This window comes from Genypterus blacodes, unplaced genomic scaffold (genome assembly GCF_046128005.1).
Source record: "Genypterus blacodes isolate CSIRO-AG114 ecotype Tasmania unplaced genomic scaffold, CSIRO-AGI_Gbla_v1 ptg000083l_1, whole genome shotgun sequence".
Lineage (NCBI taxonomy): Eukaryota > Metazoa > Chordata > Actinopteri > Ophidiiformes > Ophidiidae > Genypterus > Genypterus blacodes.
The window spans coordinates 66,997-91,377 of NW_027466888.1; the positions used below are offsets into that span (position 1 = coordinate 66,997).

Genomic DNA, 24,381 nt, shown 5'->3' on the forward strand with positions numbered 1-24,381 from the left:
TAAATAGACGACATGTGTAGCAGCTCAAAGTACTGCCTGAATTAAAAATTGATATTGCTTGTGGCCCTCACATACAGAATCACATATCTATCACCTTGATAGCTACGTTTCACAAGCACCCCTGGGACAAGGATGGCTGGTTGTTGGAACCGAGGCACATGGTGTGGAGTGTGTGACCACAGCTGTGACTTCATATAGATTTCTACCCAAAGCTCTGATGGGTCATTTCATTATCGTAAGTATGGAGGATTATTTTCAGCATAGCTACATGGGATGATTGTTGATTTATGCATTTCAGATTGTCCATGTGGTGCTCGGATTGTTGTAGATGTTTTTAAGTGAGCGTCTTTCCCACTCGGAGAAGTTACACTTCTGCTGCAGTATTTCTCCACCATTAGTGTTCCAGAAGATGGAGCCAAGACATTTTGTGGTACAACTGATCACTCTCACACCAATATGACTGTGGTGTGTTGCACTGAAGAAGCAAATGGATCAAATTAGGTTTAATGAATTAGGTTTTGTGAATATTGAAATTGAACATCTTTTACTGACTGTACTTACTGACCTTTGCTGGCTATCTGTTGTGTTTATTTGGGTCCTGCCTCTGTAGCAAAGTAATAGATGGAATAATAATAATAATAGTTTTGAGGGGATAAATTATGTGTACGTGTGCTTCCCAGCTCTCTACTAAATGCTGAAAAAGTGCTGACTGTCATTTATTTGTCATTGTAACTTTTTACACACACACACACACACACACACACACACACACACAGGGAAAGTGAATCCACCAAATTCACCACAAGCCTGTTCTACACTACAATAATACATGTCACACTGGATGAGAGGCTAAGCTTTTGTTTTTCTGTTCAGGGAGTACAAAAGCAAATTGATTATTTCCCTGAAGCAGATCGCCGGCTGGAGTTAAGCTTTGTTCTTCTTCACCAATGAGATGATGAGCTGCAGCTAAAGGACACTGACTTTCGTGGTTGTTGGCTAACAATACTGAAGCCTTAGAATATCACAAACAAAATCCATGCAGCATCAGCACAGCTTTACCGAGCATCACACTCAGAAACGCAGTCAAGTGTGCCATCATGTGGTGTAAGAGCGGCATGACATGTATGCAGGTTAAATGTTAAAGGAACCACCTGTATCAAGATGAAATGCTCACCTCAACAGTGGTGCACATTGATGATTAAATGGATAGCCACTCCATACAAGGCACTATTTGATTTATTACATTTAAAATCTTTATTGGTATAAAAAGGAGATTTACACTCACATTTCACTGAGTGGATATTCTTCCATTATATTAAGGAAGTGTATAAAAGGATAATGAGCAAATACAGACTTTATTTTCACAAATAGAAATACATGCATCCATGCATACATGCTTACTTACTGCAGTCTTTGCATTTGTTCACAGGTTTATGCATGAAGAGATTGGTGTACAGATTTGATGTGGGTCTGCACTGTACTACACATTTGCTTTGACTAAACAATTAAGTTAATTGCATTTCATAAATTTAATTGAGTGTTTTGGTATTGATTGATTCTGTGCTCCATGACAGACTGGCAGAATCAGGAGGAGGCAGCTCTGTTTGGAGGCTCGAGCTCAGTCCTCACACAGACTTGTGATTTGTGGGATAGAAATAAGGCAAAGGTCAAAGAACAGATATTAAGAGTCAGAGTCAGATAATAACAAACGTTAAACGTATATAGAAACATATGCTTTAGATATAATTGACCTTTTAAGAACACAGTATGGACAAAACTTGACCCCTATCTTCTCATACAGAGATACTTCTTATTTTTGCTTCCTGCGCCTTTGTCACCTGTTTGCAATTGTCACTAATTACCCCATTTGTCTCTGACTGAATGAAAGTGGCCTCCATGGAAGAAGACCCCCCTGCAGGCCTGTGACGTTATCAGTTGTCATCAATCACCAATCATCAATCACTGACAGATGGATCTTATTGTGGTGAAATAATGACACATACACACACTCATCTATTACAGCACATGTTTGATATTTATTAGGCCAACTGCAATCAATTGCTTCAGAGTCCAAGCATGTGGCCTTTGTTGACATTTTGACAGTTCTTTCTCAAGTGGCAACACAATTTACTGTGCAGTTTCAGGTCAAAGACATCCCTACTTTAATACCATTAAGTGCTTTTAAAGTAGCATGGGATCAGCAAGCGAGCATATCAACATACGGGTGCATCTCAATATATTTGAATATTGTGGAAAAGTGAAACTCTCATATATTATAGATTTATAACACAAAGTTAAATATTTCAAGCCTTTATTTGTTTTAATTTTGATGATAATGGCTTACAGCTCATGAAAACCCCAAATTCAGTATATCCGAAAATTAGAATATTGCGAAAAAGTTCAATACTGTAGCCTCATGGTGTCACACTCTAATCAGCTCATTAACTCAAATCACCTGCTGAGGTTTCCTGAGCCTTTCAATTGTCTCTCAGGCTGGTTCAGTCGGCTTCACAATCATGGTGAAGACGACCACATTGTAATTTATAGAGATGCACCTGTATAGGGTCATAGCAAAGTGTTGGCATGACAGCTTTAGCTTCATTAACGCCTTCATCTTTTGGCCAGGTGAAGGAACTGCGTGACCCACTCCAATTGATTATTTCTTGGTGCCTCATTCCTATGTGGCTGCATTAAGTGCTATTATCACCTATATAAATAAACAAAGCAATATTAAATAATTTCAGTCAAGAATTATTCTATTTGAGAAACATGTGAGGCAATAGAGAGTAAAGAAAATGTGGGTAGGTGTGCGATACAACAGGAGATGAGGAGATGCTCACATTTGGTTACATATTATACAAAATACATACATAATGCAATACATAGCATGAAGTTGTACAGTTGAAACACTCTAAATATGACAAAAGATCGTTATCATTTCCATGGCTATGACATTTTAGCTCTTTCAGGTGTGGGGAATGCAATGCAACATGCAATTCCTTGACATCAGGTGGACATAACATGACTTGCAGTTGCCTATACACTTACTAATTATACTTGATTCAACATCAGTAAAACCTGAAGAAAAAATGTAAATCTATTATGGCAGTAAGAGAGACACACCCTGATCGCCACTCAATGATTTGAACTGAAAAGCAGAGCAGGCGTTTCAGGCATCGTGTGACCTGATTAAGTGGTTGTAAGGGCCGCATCCCGCCTTCTTGTTTGGTCTTGGACTCCCTGATGTGTTGTATGCATGTTGTGAGTTTGAGTTATTATTCAGTGTTCAACTCTCAGCCTATAAATATTGTGAAATGTATTGTTTTGATATAATCAGATGTTCTTCTTTTGTGGCAGAGATTTAAAATAAAAATTAAAAAATCAGAGAAGGGAGGAGGAAAAAAAATAAAATGTACTTGCACTTGTACTTGCTGCGTAATGTCCCAGTTTTACCACATACCCACTGTAGGCCAATAGCACTAGAACACCATGTATCACAATTACAGCAAAATAGTCCTGGAATGTATCAATATCAGTGTGATACTATTTGCCTGAAAGATTATCTGAACACAATCAGTCACATGAGTTTCTTAATGTACATACTATACTGTACTGTATATATGAGGTGATATTTAATACCAACGCAGATTAGTTTTGTATACCTCCATGTGATTTTCTTGTTCATACTTCCACCTACTTTAGTTGTCCTCTCATGCATGTCCCAATTCCTTTCTACAGCTCATTTTTAGGCTTTACCAAGTGTCCATTAAAGGTGATGTAAGTATCAAATTCATCACTGAAGATGGCATTCTCCCTCTCACCTTTGAAGAGCCTGACCCAGACCTGGTCATCTCTCTCCACTTCCAGCATCAGGCTTTGGCTCTGCATGATCGAGCGGTCACTGGGCTGGGCATACAGGATTACCACCTCCCGCTCATTGTGCATTACATGCAGGTACGTCTCCTTCTGGTTCCATGTATGCACGTTAAGGCTAAAGTAGTAAATGCCAGAGACATAGCAGAAGAACTTGCCAGTAAACATATTGAAGTGGCCGTAGAGATTGACCAGCTCAATGTCAAATATCAGTGTCTGATAGTAGTCATTGGACTGCAGACCCTTTTTGCGGGCCACAGAGAAAGCTGCAAAGAAGGACTTGCAGGGCTCACCAGGGACGCCCATGCTACCTTTGTTGCCCTTAATGCCGCTGGGACCATGAAGGCCCATCTGGCCAGCTTTGCCTGATTTACCATAGGGTCCTCGCTCACCAATATCACCTTTGTCACCTAGGGAGAGTGGAAATATACATGTTCAAAGACATGGTGCAGAGTCACAACTCACTTTGTGTGTTTGTGTGTGTATAGATTCTAACTAACCTTTGAGTAGAGTGATGTTTATCTGTGGTAATATCGGGTACTGTGGGTAGGGGTGGCCGGAGTACTGAGGAGGCGGTACCTCTCCTGGGTCGCAACAACGTTGACACGCCCTCATCTCCCTGTGCCTGCAAAGACCGCATTACCATATCAAGGCATAGAACTGACCGAAATGCGGGGTAGCAAAGCTATGGTCTGGCTTCCTAGATAAGAGGCGTAACTACCTGGTTTCTCGATGGTAGTCCCGATAAACCCGGCCCTGGTTAGGTTCTGGGTCTTGTCTATGGTCATCGGGTGGGCGGTACTGTTCAATTGGACAGACCCAGAGGAGCAGCAGGGCCAACACATAGGGCATGCTCATCTAGAGGGAAGAAAGGGAAAATTGATATTTTGCTGTAAAATGTAGAGAGTAAATTTGCGCCTGATGAACTAGCAGAGAGTTCTGAAGAAGAGCCAGGAGGCTCATCAGATGAGGAGATAGATACAGAGCGATATGAAAGCCGTTGTTCAGTGAAATAAATTTAATAAGCTGCATATTTACTGCATGTAATTATCCTACAACCCGTGCAAAATAGAATTCAGTACTTTTCCTTGTACTTTGATAACTAAGGTCTAATTAAAGATGTCTTCAGATTACAGGAGTAACTATATGTCAGTCCAGTCAGTCCATGTGCAGGAGATAGATTGTTAAAACTGAAAAACTCCACAACCAGAGACACCCATGTGTATATGAGCCATGCAGATTCAAAAGATGTTTGTTGTTGGATTTTAATCATTTATTACAGCCATGTGCTGAAATTAATACTTCCCTCACAAACGACTGCATAAGCATGAGAACCTGTTCCCTCACAAGTCAACTTAGTCCACAAACTTCTTGTCTAGACTTGCTCCTTCTGTCCAAATTACTAGAGCATGCAGTCTTGAAACAAGTCTCAAACTTCCTTTATTAGAACAATTTGCATGATCCAAGTGTCAAGTACAAACTGGAACAACTTTATAGAATAAATGCTGTGATGCAATTACATATTTGGGCTAAAATGTGTGAAGCATGTAAGGAAAACGAGCATTTTAATACCACTATATGGCCGAAGTGCTTTGGGAGATGTGACCAGGTAGAGGAACTTAAGCAATGGAAAATCGATATATGTATGAGCAACGGTCCTTGCATATTAACAAATCGTCACTTTTTTACATTCGCTTTACCTGATTACTAGCTAATATGTGAAGTGTTGCTTACAGCATTCAATCAAAAAAATGCTGTACACCACGAATAGGCATAAACACACAACCACACAGAAAAAAATGAATTATCTGAACCGTTGCATTCACATGGATACTTACACAGGCAAGAACACACATACACGCCATCTCTAATCTGCAAGAAAACATCAGGTGAGTGAGGTCAAACATCTCAGGCTCTGAAGTCAGCCCAATGTTCATTCTAACAGGAATCTGCCTTCATTCTGCTCAGAGGAGCTCAGCTGATATTTTTAACAGTGAATGGTTATTATGCAATCCATGGGCCCGTGTGAAAACCGCAATAGATGGAATCAGATGGATGGACAATATTCTACTGCCATTGTACAGTTCCATTGATTATAATAATGAAAGAAAGGGTCACTAGATATTGTTACAAGAATAGATTTTAAGCAGAGTTTCTGCATTCCAACAGTACAAAACCCAATGATATCACATAACAGTGGAGCCAAATTAATGATCTGCTGTGGGAATGTGGGAGTGAGGAATAACTACCTGCATGCCTACACATGCTTGAGTGTATCACTTTATGCATCAAAAATTGTGTGTGTGTGTGTGTGTGTGTGTGTGTGTGTGTGTGTGTGTGTGTGTGTGTGTGTGTGTGTGTGTGTGCGTGTGTGTGCGCGCAGAGAGCACTGAAACAAAATCTGTGCACTGTTATACACATTTATGTCCACATTCATAACAATGTGCGGAGTAGAAAAACACAACACAGTTTAACAAGCCATCCCCTCTTCTAAAGTTTTTGCTGTTTGCCCAGTTTATAAGATTAATTGTTTTGAGATTGCCAAAACGGACACACACATATACTGTATGTGTACAGTATATGTGTGTGTTTGTGTGTGTGTAACACCACCTCCTCCCTTTTCCATGATGGTGGGCTTATCACTTCACCTTTCATGTGGGCATTCAGGAAAGGCATAAGCACGTTTGTTTACCTTCTGACAGGCTCTCTCACCAAGTCAAACAGATTAAGCCTAGTGTGGCCTCGGTGGCCATTTTCTGCTTGTCCAATCAAACACATTGTTGGCCGTGTGGGTGCTCACAGCTGAGTATAACCACCATGACCCACAACATTAATAACAACGTGTTTGGGAAGTTTGAGGATCAAACTGTGATGGTCCACAACATCAACCAAACTTTCATCATCATAAACTGATATGAGACAGGCCACCTAAAGGAAAAGAGGGTAGGCTTGACAGGATAGGTTGAGGAGCTTGGACACTGAGCTCAGATTAGAGCCGCTGCTCCTTTGAAAGGAGTCAGCTGAGGCAGATCACACCTCTGATCAGGATACCTCCTGCTTGTCTCCCTGGAATGATACTAGGTATCTGGTAAATGTACATCTGTGAGGAGCGCACAGGGCATACCCTGAATACTTGAGTGATTATAATTCCCATTTCGCCTCGGAATGGCTTGGGATCCCACAGGAAGAGCTGGAAGGGGCGAGGGACATCACATCATAGACTCTGATCGTGGCTGCTTACGCAATTTGGCAGAGTAGGGATATCCTGTGTGTGTACATGTGCGCGCCCACTGCTTCCATTCAGGCCACACATCCCACATCTCAATCAAAACATATTGGACAGTCTGATGAGTAACTGAATAACTGTCAGCGATGCTGTGGTCGACTGCACCGCTGGGACAGTAACATTTTACGAGAATTTTACAGAATGCTCCTACTTTCTTGGGGTTAATGGGTTCTGCTTCAATGTAGTACAGACATCTGTAGGATTGTAACAATAGCAAGGCTAGAACCCTTGAGAGAGAGAGAGAGAGAGAGAGAACGTGTGCGTGCGTGAGTTGTAATAGACTTCATAATATTGGCAGGTGCCTTTTGTTCACCCTGCATGCAAACATGAGAATGACGATAAAACAGACTTCACAACTGCAACACATACACACACTCTGTCCACATGATTCAGATGCATGATTTCAAAGGCACTTTAAGAGTCTAACTGTTCACCACATCAGTGAATCAGCCAATGATCCTTATGTGACAGTTAGGCACCATTAGTTTATTTTGATCATGCTGCCTCATTAACTTGTCCCCTAGAGAGGAAGTAGAGGGGATTTAAGGTTCAACATCTCTGAAGGGGTCCCATTGTAGTAGAAGTAACGAGTCTGTGCGCATAAGTTGTATGCAAGTCAGTTGTAGAGATAATTATGAATGACAGTATACAGCAACAACAACAGCAACACACTGCCAACAAGGCTGGATTTTCATTCTCAATCATTTCACAACAATAAACCACAGCTGCCTATCACGTGTCCTTACAGGAAATTCAGTGTAAATGAGAGCAGTCTTACTTTAGTTGCTGGTCCAGTATATCTCCTCTGGGAATGTAAAGGTCTAGCTCTCCTTTTCTCTCGCTTTTTATGCACAGTGGTGTTTTCCAGCCTCTTGTTTTGTCTGCTGTCTTGATCGCTCTATTTTCAGCTCATTCTCCTTCTCTTCACTCTCAAGGACATGCAGCAGTGTCTGTGTGTTTTCTGCTCCTCCAGACAACTAGAGGAGTGGGGGGCGGAGGAGGATCAAGGAGATGGGAGGGAGAAAGAGCTTTGGACAGAGAGCAAAGGAGAAGAGAGGGAGGAGGAGCTGAGGGCAACCCAGGGGATGAAAGGGGGGGAAACAAAAAACAGAAGAAAAGTGTTGTGTGGGAGATGAGGATAAGATACACTGAAGCAATAACTGGTTGGACAAAGTTGGCCTTCAGATTTTGAACACATCTGGCTTGGCTTATCTAAATGTTTGATCGAGAACCTCAGTCATGATAACAGGGACCTTTTTTTTCTCAGCAGCAATGTTTTAATTTTGAGTCATGGATACGATCCAAGGATTTAGAATGCTGACGCAATTTAGTGCTTCACGCTTCAACATGTTGATTAAACACATGCCAAAGTCCTCTGAAAGATATGCATATGCCTTTCAACATGATCAAGTTCAAAAGAGTTAAATGTATTCATAAAAAATGATCTGCAACATTTTCTATTGTTGATTTCTCAGAATCAAAGAGCAAAACCAAGAGTCTAATATACTAAAACACAATATGTCTGTTTATTTAATTTATGCTCGTATTAACTATCCATTTACAATCTACGTATTCAATGGTGGTCAACGGTGGTCTGATCTTCATTGTGACACACCAATAGCACCTTTCATGTATGTGATTGTAGCACTTTTTCATATGTTCTGATCATACAGGAAGACAAAAAACAATGACCACATTGAAAAAACCTCAGCGGTTCTGAACACACCAAAAACAATGCTGATCACACTGTAAACACAAATGTCAAAAACAGCTCTGATGACCAAGAACATGCATGAACACAATACGAACACAGTGAAAACACCCAATCACATGGGAATAGGTCTGATCATATAGAAAACACCTATGATCACAATGAAAAAACATAAATATAAAAAACTATTTAGATCACACTAGAAACGATGCTGATCAATCTGACAACAGCAATGATCATGGTGACAGCGATTCTAATCACACTGGATACACAGGTTCATACGCAAACATACAAAACACCTGTGATCACAATGGCCCCGATTCGGAGTTGGTTACTGCTTAAGTCAAGCAGATCCATAGGGAATCTTACATGTGTTCAGTTGAGAAGCAGAGTTAAACTACATTTTTGGGCAGCACAATCAACCACATCCAGTCCTCACGCCTTTGAGCGTCAATTTTTTTTTAGAATGAGATTGTTTAGTATTTCCAGTCCCTCCCTTCAAAACAAGCATCTGCCTATAATATTGCCAAAACCTCTGCAATAGGAAAAGCACACTGAATATCTTTCTATGTGCAATACGTTGCCTGTTATTCACAAGGATGGCTTCCAATGATACAGTACCGTCTTCTGAGATGTGTTAAGAGGCATTTGTATGTCAGTGCTGTATCCTTCACATCCTCACCGGTAACTGAGTCTACTAGAGCTGAGCTGATGTCCTTGATTTTGGTCTGTAATCCACACATTTTTACAATAAGAGAATTTAAAAAACTACTTACAATAACAATACGTAAAATTAAAATGTTCAAACAAAATAACCGAAAGAGACATTGTGAGTGTTACAGTGCCCCCTCGGTGGGTAGGTAGAAATGTGTGATTTGTATTGTGCTGTGCAAAAATAACAATAGATGAGTGGGTTGAGCTGTATTTTCAGCTTGGGTGTCATGATAAAGACATCAACGATTTGCAGAATTTCAGTTTATAATTGTCTTATAATGTTTGTTTGATTTGTGTCGTATGTAGGAAACCATTAGTCTACTGCAGCCGGGTTCACCTGGATCATGGCCACAGGTGGGGTTCTCCTTTCTGCTGTAACGATGGTCATCAGAGGCTGAATGATTGTTTAGTCTCCTGTGGAGGGATGAAAGAACGGCTTTGTTTGTGGATGATACTTGGTGTAGCAGACCTTCTCCTCTGCTTAAACATTGTTTCTCTATCTTCACATAGATAACCTCTTTTACTCCTCTTTCAAACCATCTTTCTTCCTTGTCCAGGATGTAAAAGTGATCAAAAGTGATGACCTGTAACATGGCAGTGTTTCCAAACAGCCGCTAGATGTCGCTATTAGCATAGCTCTCAGGCAAAGGTGTTATGTAAATCCCTGAACACAGATGTGCAAAATTGTTCCTTCACACAATACTAGTGACTCTCTTCGTCCCATACCCATTAATTCATCTATTGTATTGTTGAAGTCTTAAAACATTCACTACACCACCTTAGGACTCTGCATGTATTTCTGTATACATCTTACTACTGATCACAGATGTGTTTTTGCAGCTTGTTGTGGCTGAGTGGTTAAGGCGATGGACTAGAAATCCATTGTGGTCTCCCAGCACAGGTTAGAATCCTATTGACAATGTGACATTGTTTAGATATGTTCTTGTGGTGGAATGAATGAATGAAGGTGTATCTTATCTATACTTTGTTCCTTTACTGTCCTGATAATTGTATCACTCTAACTGCCTTGGAATTGGTATGCTTTGTTAATCCTCTCTGATTGTCATGTGGACACTTAGTGTGTGAGATGATTGAGTTTACAGGCATCTGCTCTGTTCAATCTGTCTCACTGCTCCGGTTTAAAGGACTAGGCTCACCCACTAAACCAGTGTGAGAACACTCTGTCCTAAAGCTTTGCATGCTCAACTCCTTTTCAAATGTATTAGTTTCCTCATTATTTAATGGCATAAATTCACACCAGCACTGACTTTTAAGCTATCTTTAATCTCATGTGTGTGTTGTCATGTGAAAACACAAAGTAGTTGTATGTAGTTGAGTATGTGACCACAGTATACAAATATTTGTTCTTACTGAAGTATTGCATCAATTGTAATCAAACTAGGGACATTTTGAACCCTGGTTATAGCTGTTGTCTTGTAAAAGTTATCTTCAACTCCAACTAGCCAAGACAATTTTCATGTGAACTGGTTGAATTTAAAGCTAACTTTATTGTTTTGAATGGTTATACAGCACCAAACCAAACGAATTAACAACATGCATTGAATATAAGTAGTTTCACCAAGAAGTAAAAGCTAAAAGAAAACCGACTGCAATCTTATAAATCACACCTAGAACAGGACGAAGATGTTGTTTTCAACTGTTAAACAGCAGTTGATAATTGTTCCATCAGGCTAGGAACACGGCATGCAGAGCATTGACTGACACGTGCTGAAGGGATTACCCAATCTGAACAACAACAGGTCTGCCATGTGAGCGCCTCCACAGCTTCACCCATTGGCCCACGAGTAACCAATCAAAAAAATCCCTGTGGCTGCTTCACGCTCAGCCAATCAGAAAAATTCTCCAGCACGGTTGAGTTTGCTGGGCGTTGCTGCAGAGCTGAGTGCTTACCTAACATGGAAACTAGAGGGCTGTGCTTCCTCTGGCTCCCCTGACTGCAGTCGTATGCCTTGACATGCATGTCTGAGGTATGTGGTGTAGGTGGGGCCAGCAGCTGTGACTGAGCCTGATCAACAAACGCAAATGCTGAGGAACTGGACCTGATGTCAAAACACACTCACTTTTACTTGGACTTAAAGAATTGATAAAGACATGATTAATACATTCATTGTGAGATCGTATCAATGTTTGGAGGTTAAAGTTTGAATGCCAGGGGGAAGTTTCTTGAATAAACCATTTTATATATTGTAATGAAGCTTCCAGTTTTAAAACAAGAAAATGTATATATATTCCGCATTTGTATTCTGATGAACCTGGTGTTCACATGCCTACAGGCTTAAATATGTGCATAAAATTCATCAAACCATTATGTTACATTTACACAACTTGATACCCAATTCAGACAGATGTTGCAACGGTTAAAATGCACCTGCTTGGACACTGGGCACATTCATAGAATTGCTGTGCAAAACAAATTAGGCTAATTCAGTGGTATTTATGTGCATTAATATGGTAGATCCTCAAAATTTTTGCGTTCACTGTCATTATTTATATCTCTGTATATTCCAACAGGACACTGCCTAAGTTTGTTCTGTTTTGGGGGGGGGTTTGTGTTTTTCAAAGTTTACTAAAGCTTTAAATTCAGTCTTGTAGATGTGTTTATGCGTTCACTGTAGCCAAAAAATATAAAACATTTCCACTTCATAACGTGACTGAGCGTCGTTTAAAGAAAGGAAAGTTTCATGGTATTTTCTAATCTGACCGTGGTTGCTATGGGAAGTGACGTCATGGGTAAATGACAGCTTTCACGGTGAATGAGAAACATCGCATTGAAGAGACAAGCTGCGTACTGCTTCGGGGTTTACATATCTTCCTAAATCCGCGTCCATCCTTCCATTTTTGAGGGAAAATGATTTAAATTTTACGGGGAACATAAACTACGCGCTCTGCATTATCGGATGATATCGATATTATAGGTTTTCGTTCTCCAGAAAGATATTAAAGGCATGGTGAAATTTGGATTGTTACAGAAGGAACTGGATCTGTTGGGATACTGGGGGGAGGGTGAGTGTGAATAAAAGGGAGTTGCAAATCAGTTAAGGAAGGTAGAATATCTCCCGAGGTGAGGATAACAAAGAGGCGAGGGAGTGTAGAAATTGAATTAAATTTACAATAAACTAAATTAAAATCAAGGTACGAAGGAAGGACACAAGGAAAATGGAATTACGAGTGGGAAACAGATACAGACTCGGCAGAAAAATCGGAAGTGGATCTTTTGGAGACATCTATTTAGGTGAGCACATCTCGTGATCTCGATAAAATGTATTTGTTTTTTATAACAATACACGGTAACCCAATTTTGCTGTGTTTTTGCCGCTTGTGTTCTTATCTCGCTGGACGCTGGCTTGGTACTTCTGCATTATCTAGCCTGGTTAGCTACTGTTAGCAATCTGCTGCTAAAACGATAAAGACACTCAAATCCGCTGGCCTATCTTCTTAGACAAGAAAACCAACGAGTCAGTTGATCAACACTATACTGAACCAAATCATTTACGAAAGTCAATGACATAAATGAGTGTTTATGTGCAACGAGAGACGGATAGAAATGTATATCGGTTGATTTGTGGCATTGCAGGTGTATGTGGAAATGCACACAACGATAATAACCCCGATAACTGCTCATCGTTAAAGATATTGCAGACTGAATCACTTTCTTTCACTCTCTTTCGTGTTTCGATAATAGGGCGTACTGATCGGCTTTATGAATCAGGTACAACAACTGAGTAGAGAGGGGAAAACCTTTAGCTTTGTCTCTGCCATCTGTTAGCCAAGTTCTTTGCTGAAGGGCAGGAGATAATATTAGCTACCCTACTAGCCATTTATGTCCTGTCCATAGTGCTATGGAACTCGCATACATTGTAGGATTGCGTTTGTTTCCTGTAATAATGACGCATAGTGTTCAAGTTTGCTTACAATGATCGCCCACAATTGATGATGTTGACAAAATTGTTGTAGTTTCGATCACCCGAAATTATGTTTGACTTTCTGCGTTGCCTGAGTGATGGGGGAGCGTTTCTCCTCAAACAAAGCCTGGGTACACTGGTTTTTCCAGTTGATGGAGACATCAGTTAACTCCCAGTGAAATGACTTTTGATATGCAATCTTATCTCAGAAGTGTTTTTTTTCACTGAAGTCTACTTAGTTTGTGCACCAGCTCAATGCTGTAAAACACAAAATCTTATCATGGTAGGCAACTTTCACTAGACCTTGTAATATGGCGTCTGATTGTTGATATCACAACCCATCTGTAGACCTAACTTGGTGAGGCTGTACAAAACACTGTTGTTGTTTATGATTTTGGCGAGGCCTAGTGTTTGCTGTCTTTGTTATGACCTCCAGTCCTAGGTGTCTGAAGACTGTGAGAAGATTGTGGTTCACCTCAAAACACCGCCAGTCAACAACTCAACATAAAGGAGACACTAAATTCTCAGCACTTCACATGACCTGATCATTTAGTTTGAAGTCTTGTAAACTAGCCAGTTTGTGTATGGTATTACATTAAGTGTTTTTTTCAGCCACCAGATAACAAAAGCTAGTTAATAGTTGGTTTTAGAAATAATTAAAGTTAACATACTATGACGCCGAAAACATAATTTTTGTATCTGTAAAGGTTCAAGGTTAACCCAAGACGATCGGAAACCTGAAGAACAAGCTTCAAACGAGAATAGTTTTCAAGGCAGCCGACCTTTAAGGCACTGCCCTTGCTTCTACTAAGTGTCTTCGTGGTTGTTTGTCAGCACTTCACAGCTGACGTGATTTTGATTATTGAGGGTGGTTTCCTTTTAGTCTGCATACACTTACTCACAGTCTACACATTTTTCTTAATTGGTATCGTTGAATTTACGTCCATCTGTTTTCAACAATACACAAACTACCCATTCCAAGTACCTGTTGGTAACATTTTGTATATAACACACAGTATATATCACTCATCTTGCATACAATAGATCAAACCTGATAGCCTCATAGCTGTCTGTGGTCTGTTAGTCTATACAAGTCTATATGTCTATTCTTTTGAAATGAAATTCATGTGAGGTGAAGTTGTGTGCCACATCTCCCTTTAATTTTAAACTTGACACTGAAGAAGTAAGTTTGTAGCGTCTTGTAGCAGAGTAAGTGTCACTGAGGCCCCATGCTGAGTCAAGTCAAGCTGTGGTTGTGTACATGGATTCTGCTGTGGTACCAGAGGTAAAGAGTTGCCCTCTTAAAGACAAACTCCATGCAGGACATTTTAGGCATCTTCTTGATTCGTGACGAAGCCCACACAAACCACAAACATTTTTCAGATAATGTCAAAACCAAAAGGAGCCTCTCTGGTTTAATTTGGAATTTGGAAAATACAGAGGCCAATAATGGTTTCTTTACATTAATTGAAGATTTGGCTGATGTTGAACACAAGGGCGTGTTAGTGTTGTGGCGGCTCCACAAATTGGTTCAGTTGCTCTGCATCATAAACTGATATATAATATACAGACTGTTGAGTTGGTCTCCCTGTCCTATTGATTATCTATGAACATTACTCTGATAACAAAAGAGGAATTACTGATGAATACGGTGGAGAACTTGCTTTATACCGCTCTTCCTTCTTTGTACATCCTACCGTTGTTGTATACATACAGGCTGAATCAGTAGTGAATACACAGGTTCATTTTTACTCTGAATCTTTAAGCTAAGCATTATGTAATAGCTCACAACCTTCTGTGTGTGACACCAAGCTGGTTAGTGCCTCTCTGTATTTCAATCAGGATTGTTATAATTGTTTACCTTTGTGATTTGTTATATTTTCAAGCAGCAATGGTCTTGTTCAGTTTTTCTTTGATCATAGTGCCACGGCGAAAGTATTTAAGGTACAATGGCTGTGTCCAATACCTAGTGAGCTGTCCATGTAATCAGCTGCCTGCTAGGGAGGGATTTCATCATTAACCGTCCCCAGCAAAACAGCTTTGTTTTCATACAGTTGTTCAGGAATTTCATAACTAATAAATATACTTTAAAAAATTGTTTAGTTACTTTAATTGCTAATATTAATCCACTAATACTTTGCTGCTTGCTTCTGTCTCAACTGCATCAGCCACAATCGATGCAAATTTTCACAAAAAGCTCTATCGTGTTGCATTGTGGGATTGGCTCGTTCATTTAGGATGCTCATAGCCCTGCCTTAAAACTTGTCTTCAATCAAATGTTTACCAGTTTTGTTGTTTCTTTGCTTCCTCAGGGGTCAGCGGTCAATCTCAAAATGTGCTTTAACATTAGCAGTTTCTGGCGCCATAAAATGATTGACGAGCCGCTCTCTATCTGTATTCATCATTAGGCACGGACATTTCAGTGGGCGAAGAGGTTGCAATCAAGCTAGAATGTGTGAAGACCAAGCACCCCCAGCTTCACATCGAGAGCAAGATCTACAAGATGATGCAAGGAGGAGGTGAGGCATCATCACACGCTTGACTTGTGACTTGATCATTCGTTTCTCAGGTATTATTGAAATTGCTTTAATGCCTTGGTATTGTTGGAATCAGTTGTGGGTGTAATTAAACTGCTTACTTGGGCTTGTTTTGTGTTAGATATAGGATATTTATTTGATTATTTTTGTATTTTCAGTGGGCATACCAACAATAAAATGGTGTGGAGCAGAGGGCGACTACAATGTGATGGTGATGGAGCTGCTGGGACCCAGCCTGGAGGATCTCTTCAACTTTTGTTCTCGCAAGTTCAGCCTTAAGACAGTCCTGCTCCTTGCTGACCAGATGGTAAGAACCCACTTTGTATACATACATACATGCACACACACACACACACACACACACACACACACACACACACACACACACACACACACACAGCTGATTATATATTATAGACCCATAGACCATTGTAGTAACCTGCTTTATCTCTTTCTTTTGTTGTTCACTGTAGATCAGTCGCATCGAGTACATCCACTCTAAGAACTTCATCCACAGAGATGTGAAGCCTGATAATTTCCTGATGGGCCTGGGCAAGAAAGGAAACCTGGTCTACATCATCGACTTTGGCTTGGCCAAGAAATATCGTGATGCACGCACACACCAGCACATCCCCTATCGCGAGAACAAAAACCTGACTGGCACTGCCCGCTACGCTTCAATCAACACACATCTGGGAATTGGTACAATCACACACACAATCTCTGAACAGGCCTTGCATGAATGCGACAGATGCACACTTTTCGATTATTGCCTTTTCATCAAACTAGCCTTACACTGAAAATTATCAAATGGAAGTTTTATTTTTCCTAAATGAAGAATGCTTCCTCTCTTAGTTACACCCATACTTGGTATCCTCTCTCCCCCCTAACAGAGCAGTCAAGGCGAGATGACCTGGAATCGTTGGGCTACGTGCTCATGTACTTTAACCTGGGCTCCCTGCCTTGGCAGGGCCTCAAAGCTGCCACCAAGAGGCAGAAATACGAACGCATCAGTGAAAAGAAAATGTCCACCCCCATTGAAGTGCTTTGCAAAGGGTATCCCTGTGAGTTTCTGCTTATTTTAGTTTTTCAGTCCTTTCAAATGATTCCACATTTACTCTGTCCTTTTTGCTGATATTTGTTCTCTTTTATCACAGCTGAGTTTGCGACCTACCTGAACTTCTGCCGCTCTCTGCGCTTTGATGACAAGCCAGACTACTCCTATTTGCGGCAATTGTTCAGGAACCTCTTCCACAGACAGGGCTTCTCTTATGACTACGTCTTTGACTGGAACATGCTCAAGTTTGTGAGTACTCATTTTTTGAAAATGTCCTTTTTTAAAGTAATTATTGTAATCTTCTAAGTCAAGCTAGGACCTGGGGGGTTTGGTAATATGCGTGAACCAGCCTTGTTTGCCTTGTCTTGTTTCTTGTTGCTGTAATGGCGCCCTCTGCTGTGCAGGGTGCAAATCGTGCCGCAGAGGAGGCAGAGAGGGAACGTCGGGACCGGGAAGACAGGCTGAGGCATGGCAGGAACCCAGGCGCGAGAGGAATGCCTGCTGCATCAGGAAGACCTCGTGGAACGCAGGATGGAGGACCACCCACCCCACTCACACCCACCTCACACACAGGTCAGTTTGCACTGGCATTTCCAAATTCCCCTTATGAGTAGACCTTTACTGACTTCAACCCCTACAAGTTTATCAACTAAATCTCCATTTCAAACATGTAGAAAAAATCCAGAGCAGTAACAATAGTTAGCCACGGGTCAGGTATTGGCATCTTCCTCATAAATGATACATACATATAAGATAAAGCTGTTTTTATTAATTCTGTTGTAATATTCATCACCTCATATTTGTCTGACTTTTAGCAAACACGTCGCCTCGACAAGTGTCTGGTATGGAGCGTGAGAGGAAGGTCAGCATGCGTCTACACCGCGGTGCTCCCGTCAATGTGTCATCCTCAGATCTGACTGGACGGCAGGACACCTCCCGCATGTCTACCTCACAGGTACAAGACACCCGTGCACCACACTGTCCACAAGCATGTGCCTTCAAAAAACAGTTGGAATTTCCTCCTCAGTGAAGGCCCTTGTCTGTCTTTTTTAATAGTGTTTGTACTTGTAAATGTAAGCTATAATAGCTGCTGTAAATCATGAGAAAATGCCGTCTTGAAAAGGAACACCGGGTGGGGAATTAGCATTCTTCATGTATAGGTTGAGATCTGTAGAGCCTCACATAGGGCACAAAGTAGAGGATTTGGACCAGTGCTCTAGCCCAGTGTTTTTCAACCGGTGTGCCGTAAGAGATGGTCAGGTGTGCCGTGGGAAATTATCCAACTTCACTTATTTAGTCCGTGAGCCTATCCGGTGATCCGGCCTGCGAGACAGACCAGAAGATCGCTAAATTCGCCCCCGCCCCCTCAACAGAAGTGTTGCGTTCAAAAGTTTGCGTGGTGTGCCTCAGGATGTTTTGCATGTAAAAAAAGGTGCCTTGGCTCAAAAAAGGTTGCAATACACTGCTCTAGCCTGTACAGTCAGTTTTTCCCCACTTGTGTGGTTGGTACAGGTTTTGGGTTCTGATGTGATTATATTCGGCCTTTTCTTTCCTTCCCCCAACCTCAGAATAGCATTCCTTACGAGCATCACGCCAAGTAGACGCTCGCCACGTCCTTGTGTGACGGCGGCAACACTGGGTGAGTCCCGAACCCTGAAGCACCATGGATGCATTGGTCCAAACTTCAGTTCTACCCCAGTCTGCCTCAATCTCTTGCATTCAATTATGCCTGCTTCGAAAGTACTTCTATAGCGGCTTCGTGTCTTGTCATTTCTCTGATGCAAAGTAGAAAAGTAAAACCAAAATTAACAGGTTTGTGTCACAGTATCACTGTGGTACAAATGTATTTAGGTCTGCTTCCTGAAATTGATTGAATACCACTCAGTGGCGTTTCAGTCATCTAGTTATCCAACAATGAGCCAGACTTCTGCTTTCTAACATTTGACTAGGCAGATATTGATGCTATAGATTTACACAATACGATCACGGAAAGATACTGCACTTAATGGAATGTTGACGACATCACTATTGCATCATACTGGCCAGGCTTGCTGAAATGTCAGACCGTCAGACATTTTGAGGAAGAGGCAGAAGTCCTTTTGGAACTGGAGTGGATAATGCATCACAGTGAAACCAAAGCCTAAACTTACCCATCATTGCCAACCTCCCGGTGTACGCAGTGCTCCTTCAGTCACTTCTGTGCCTGCTGCTTGTTTCCTGCGCTGTTGATTTGATCCTGTAAGGCCGCAACCACAGAGGTCAGCATGAAGGCCGAGTGCTCGAGCACAGACAATCACAAGACACCACATAATGAGCTTTGCGTAGTGAGCTGTGCAGTTGAATGCTATCCTACCCTGCAATTTTCCTGTTCTTTTGTTTGTTTACCACTTAACTCTTGCATGGCATTATGCTGCCCATGTAGTTTGGCATTCAGCTTTCTCTTAGCTGTGGCTATTTTCCTCCTTGACCTGCCCTTTGTTTGTGTTGTAACATACCTCACGTGTTTGCCACTCTCGATTAAAGCTAGACTACACATCGTACACTTTACTATGACAGTGGACTAATAGACGAACTTACTTGCAAAATGCCAGTTTTGCCTGCTGCTGAGCTGTTTGATTTATGAGTTGATAGTGTAAAAAAAGGGGCTGAGCAATGCAAGTCATTTGTGCAATGTGACTATCGCATAGTGCTGTGATATTTATTACCTTTGCTTTGTTGATAAAAACAAACAGAGCCGTTGAGTGGTATGGATTGTAATGCTTACTCAGCTCACTGTGGCAGTCAGCATGAGTGTGACTGAAAGTCTTCTGCGGCCGACCCAAACCTGAAATCTAAACACACAGGATTAAGATGAAATATTTCCCTATATATTGTTTTTCATAAACAGACTAATTCTGTGTGAACGTGATAAGATAAGAGTTTATTATCCCGAGGGAAATTACTGATTCAGATCAGATACGTTCCAGATTTATTTTTTTAAACCAACCCAAACGCACAATTTAAATCCCATGGTTTTGTTTTATTAGTTCTGATTACTAAATATTTTATGGTAATTTTTAAACTTAACTACAATATTGAACATTTAAAACCTTTTTAAAATGCATGTAAATAACCTCTTGCGGCCCCGCAGTACCTTCTATGCCCACTAGGGAGCAGCCCTCACTTAAAGAAACACTGGGCCAGAGTTTAGCAGGAGCTGATGAGTGGCAACATGCAGCCTGAGACGGATGATCTGCTGCTCTTTGCCATACTATGACAATGTTGAACTGAGTTTTCAATGACAAGCCATTGAAGATTGTAAACCTAAATTAATTATTGAACAGTCATAAATGAAAGTCATTGACAAAATGTACAGTAAGCATACCTGTTTATTAATTTGGCATTGCATTGTGAGACTTGGCCATGTCATGCCGTCTGTGTGATGGCTAATAAGACTTGTCTGTCAAAAAAAGATTATCATTAACGTAGCATTTCATCATATGCATGACTATAAACCATCTCTTAACTCTACAATCTCCAAAGGTACACTTAAAGTTATCACCTCCACCTGCACGTAGCTGCACAAGTTGAATTTCTCCTCTTTTTAAATAACAAATCCTATTTCAATTCACTGTCTTTTTCTTTTTTGATTCTGAGCAATATTGAAGCGTATACATTCATTTGTTCTGTGTCTGGAAAGACAATTTAACAACAAAGCAGACCCCTCAAATGGTCCTAATAACATGAGATAAAAGTTTATTATCCCAAGGGAAATTACAATATATCTCTGCATTGCTCAGAAAGTGAAAACATTGTACCTGCAGATGGCTGGAAAAACATGTTGGTAACGTTGTCGTTGACTTGCACAGATGCTCTTTGGTAACTTTGTTATGAATTGTAGGGAAACATGATCGCAAAATTTCTGACATGCCAGAAATGTCCCAGATAGTTTGACGATTCTAGATACAAAACCTAATTTGGCGTTGTGCTTTCAAATGCCACACGCCTGTACAGACACGGATGCAATGTGCACAGCTGTGTATCAAATACCACAGACATCTGCATGTTTGACACCCTATCCTGTCATGTGTTTCCTTTACAGATGGTGTCTGGCATGACACCTGCCGGCCTTCATCCTGTAGCTCCACGATGAGACCCCACAAAGCAACCTGGTGGACCAAGCTCTGCTCGTTCAGCAACAATTAACCTTTCAGTGACCGCACATTAATACGACCACCACCACCAATATTACTACTGCTACAGCTATGATTGGCAGCCAGCTTTGACTCTGCACACTCTTCTGGCTGGCTTTTGCTCTTAATATTTTTTTTTTTGTCTCCTCCAAAATCTCCCTCTGTCACTCGCTTCGTCCTCCTCCCCCACTGTGAGTCTTAGTCTTCTGTCCTCCCCTGAACATTTTGATAGCGCATTGGACTACTCTCTGTTCACTTTTTCCGGAGACATTTGCACAAACCTCCATACTGGCCCTTCTAGGTCTTTGCTACTTTTTAAAAGTATGAGAGATTCTGAATGGGACAGTCTGTCCTGCATAAAACACGGCAACCTTGGCCATCTTCAAGCCATTTACAGCCTGACAACACAACTGTTAAATGCTGTGGCTCTTTTGTCACTCCTCAGTTACGACTCAGCAGTTATACTGTCGACGTATGCTACTTTTTACCTGATCAGTAAAACAGCCTTTTCTCCTCAACTCTCTTTTACAGTAAAAAAATATATCAAGCTGAATCAATAGCCCTTCATTTTATATACATGTATGTGTGTATGGGTAGTTTTTGGGGTGTGATGTTTTTCATTTGTGTTTGCAGTTTTCAGTCACTCCGACCACCAGCCAATTTCCTATCTTTCTCTGTTATTGATCACCACCATCAATGTTTTTTTTTCTTCCTTTTTCCATTAACTAGCTGTTAATAGTGTGGGCCAAAAAAAAGAAACCACTTCTTTGCATGATTCAGGATCTGCCTCTTGGCTCCACCAGAGCCAAGTGACGATACCAAAACGCCGCTTTGGTATCATACGTTTCAGGAGGTTGTTGATTCGCAAGATTTTCCTTCTCGGTGAGATCTTGTCTCTATTCAGCTACAGGCTTTCCCTGGTATATCGTCAGTGGTCTTTGTTCCTTTCCTAGTGTTCTTGTACAAAGGAGGGTGCACTTCACAGGGAGCAAAGGTGTCACATGGCACATTTAACCAGATTGTCAGTTCACTATTGTCATTTTCATTCTCTTTTTTGTATCATTTCTAAGCTGTGAAATACTTGTAATATATAAATGTAAATGTTTTCCCTTTTTCTTTTCTTTGAACAATGCTATTAATGGCTCGGTCCAAAACCTAGCTGCTGCAAGCTTAGGTAGTCATAGATCTGGTAGTTTCCATTAGTCCTTTATAGAGCCATGTAGTTTGCAGTGCAGTATGATGATGATGATAAAAACAATCATTGGCAGGCAGTTGAGCTGTTGTACTAGAGGTGAGACACTTTGAATGATGAGACCAACCATATTTTGCTATCCCGGCTCCTCTTGATGTGGGTCATTGAGTGGCCACGCCCCCCCCCCTACTCGCTAACTGTGGAGACGTCGGCAATAATGCCACGATCCTGAAATCTGCTGAGGGGCAAACTGATCACGTCTCTCACAAGCTTCACCGTTAGCTGTGTTTTGATATTTAACTTACTTAATCCATAATGGTGTCGAGGCAATTACCTAAGACTTAAAAATGGCTTTGAATTATAACTGCCATGCGTCTTGGAATGAATAAGCCTGTGATAAATTCAGTCTTGCTACTGCTCATTTGCTACTGCTCATTTCTTTCAACTGTTTTCTAAACCGGCCTGTTTGTTCAGCCGCTCAACACCTATGGAATTATGTAAGCAACCAACTCTGCAAGATTTACTTTCTCACATTTGTATTTGACACTGTATTTGTCTACGTAAACTGTAAATAAATGAACTACTTGTACATTTTTGTCATTGGTACGAGTTTGTTTTTTATTATGCGAGTCAGGCAGCCTGCTCTCCCTCACAGGAAGTGTAGTAGGATAGTGTTGTCATTGTTGATGTTGCAGTGTGCTGTGTTGAGTCTGTTAAGTCTTTTCAAAACAAAATTATTCAGCACAGCTTGCAAATTGCTGCAATTTGGTTTACACACCGCTCTCCATTTATAGTAGTAAAATGAAATTAAAAGCACCCCATGGAAATGTCAGACCCCTGAACATCACACACAGTCTCCCAATCAGAGTCGGAATCAGAATAGCTTAATTAAACGTGCAAGTTACTAAGGCAATTATATGGTCAGTGGAAGACCTTGTGGGCCTTGTTGATGAGGCCCACTGCAGAAGGGAAGAAGCTGAATTTGTGGCGTGAGGTTAGAGGCCAGAGGGGAGGGTTAAAAACAGGTTAAGTCCAGGGTGGGAGGGGTCGGCCACAATCTTGCCTGCCCGCCTCAGGATCCGGGAGGCGCACAGGTCCCGGAGGGACGGCAGGCTGCAGTCGATCACCTTCTCTGCGCAGCAAATGATGCGCTGCCTGCCCTAACATCAGTGACTATAAAACCAACAAGAACAGGTACTTTAAAATGGAGAGCATTAAAACTGTATATGGTTTAAAACAATAACATGGATACATTTTAAATCTCCAAAATATTCCATAACTGCATGTTCAATGTCAGACAAGATGGTGTAAAATGGTGTCAGTGTTTGTCGGCAACCAATAGTGTGGTGTTTAATTGAACCACCAGGGGGAGTTATATCAAACTCCTAATTTAAAACATTGGGTGTATAAAGAGCAATTGGTTGGCCTGTCAGCGTGCACTAGTGTCCTAAATGTTTCATCTCGCCTTTTATTTACGGTCAAAGATGAAATGTATAACATAAATTTAACTTAAAAAACTACCTAACCATTAATTGTCAGGATGTGATCATTTTCAAATACACCAATATATAAACGGGTATTTTGGAGCGATTTTACACTATCAGACCCCCTTCATGTTGAATTAATGATTATGTTAGTCTTTCAAACTCTTAATTTGCACACTAGACCTTTATGCTTGCATGAAATCGTAGCATTTTTCATGGAATTACCTCCTTTTATGCACCAGTTACTCAAAACTCAGGCTGGATCTTCATGCAAGTTGCAACACACCAGCTTTAAGTCATAATATAAAGCAATGGTATGTACTTGACAATACTTAATACATAATTGAAACCATCACTGTCTCAGTTAGATGTCAGTGAACCCAACCGCGTATTGATTTTTCCAAAAGCTTTCTTGAGGGTTGTTTACCTGTC

The 24,381-nt window shown here is 40.9% G+C and overlaps 2 protein-coding genes across 3 annotated transcripts; one reads left to right on the plus strand and one right to left on the minus strand.

Moving 5' to 3' along the window:
• Positions 1–2,012: 2,012 nt before the first annotated feature.
• On the minus strand, positions 2,013–8,149 carry c1qtnf1 (C1q and TNF related 1). Its single transcript, XM_076158549.1, has 4 exons — positions 7,938–8,149; positions 4,595–4,731; positions 4,374–4,498; positions 2,013–4,283 (listed from the first exon to the last, which is right to left on the minus strand). Exons 2-4 carry the CDS (start codon positions 4,729–4,731, stop codon positions 3,733–3,735), a joined length of 813 nt encoding a protein of 270 aa, XP_076014664.1. The 5' UTR covers positions 7,938–8,149; the 3' UTR covers positions 2,013–3,732.
• Positions 8,150–12,354: 4,205 nt separating this feature from the next.
• Positions 12,355–23,054, plus strand: csnk1db (casein kinase 1, delta b). Of its 2 annotated transcripts, XM_076158541.1 has the most exons (10): positions 12,355–12,837; positions 15,916–16,026; positions 16,203–16,351; positions 16,518–16,746; positions 16,938–17,108; positions 17,202–17,350; positions 17,506–17,674; positions 17,917–18,056; positions 18,670–18,740; positions 21,183–23,054. In XM_076158541.1, the coding sequence occupies exons 1-9, from the start codon at positions 12,762–12,764 to the stop codon at positions 18,700–18,702; spliced, it is 1,227 nt and encodes a 408-aa protein (XP_076014656.1). In that variant the 5' UTR covers positions 12,355–12,761; the 3' UTR covers positions 18,703–18,740; positions 21,183–23,054. The 2 variants fall into 2 exon arrangements, with proteins under 2 accessions (XP_076014656.1, XP_076014654.1); XM_076158539.1 differs by lacking the exon at positions 18,670–18,740.
• The last annotated feature ends 1,327 nt before the right edge of the window (positions 23,055–24,381 follow it).

What these genes read in the sequence shown, in the direction of transcription:
- c1qtnf1 (XM_076158549.1), bottom strand. Translation starts at nt 4,731, where the DNA reads ATGAGCATGCCCTATGTGTTGGCCCTGCTGCTCCTCTGGGTCTGTCCA. An exon ending in GACTACCATCGAGAAACCAG is followed by an intron (nt 4,499 to 4,594) that starts GTAGTTACGCCT and finishes CGGTCTTTGCAG; the next exon opens with GCACAGGGAGATGAGGGCGT. An exon ending in AAACATCACTCTACTCAAAG is followed by an intron (nt 4,284 to 4,373) that starts GTTAGTTAGAAT and finishes CACTCTCCCTAG; the next exon opens with GTGACAAAGGTGATATTGGT.
- csnk1db (XM_076158539.1), top strand. Translation starts at nt 12,762, where the DNA reads ATGGAATTACGAGTGGGAAACAGATACAGACTCGGCAGAAAAATCGGA. An exon ending in TGCTCCTTGCTGACCAGATG is followed by an intron (nt 16,352 to 16,517) that starts GTAAGAACCCAC and finishes TGTTCACTGTAG; the next exon opens with ATCAGTCGCATCGAGTACAT. An exon ending in CCCGCATGTCTACCTCACAG is followed by an intron (nt 18,057 to 21,182) that starts GTACAAGACACC and finishes TTTCCTTTACAG; the next exon opens with ATGGTGTCTGGCATGACACC.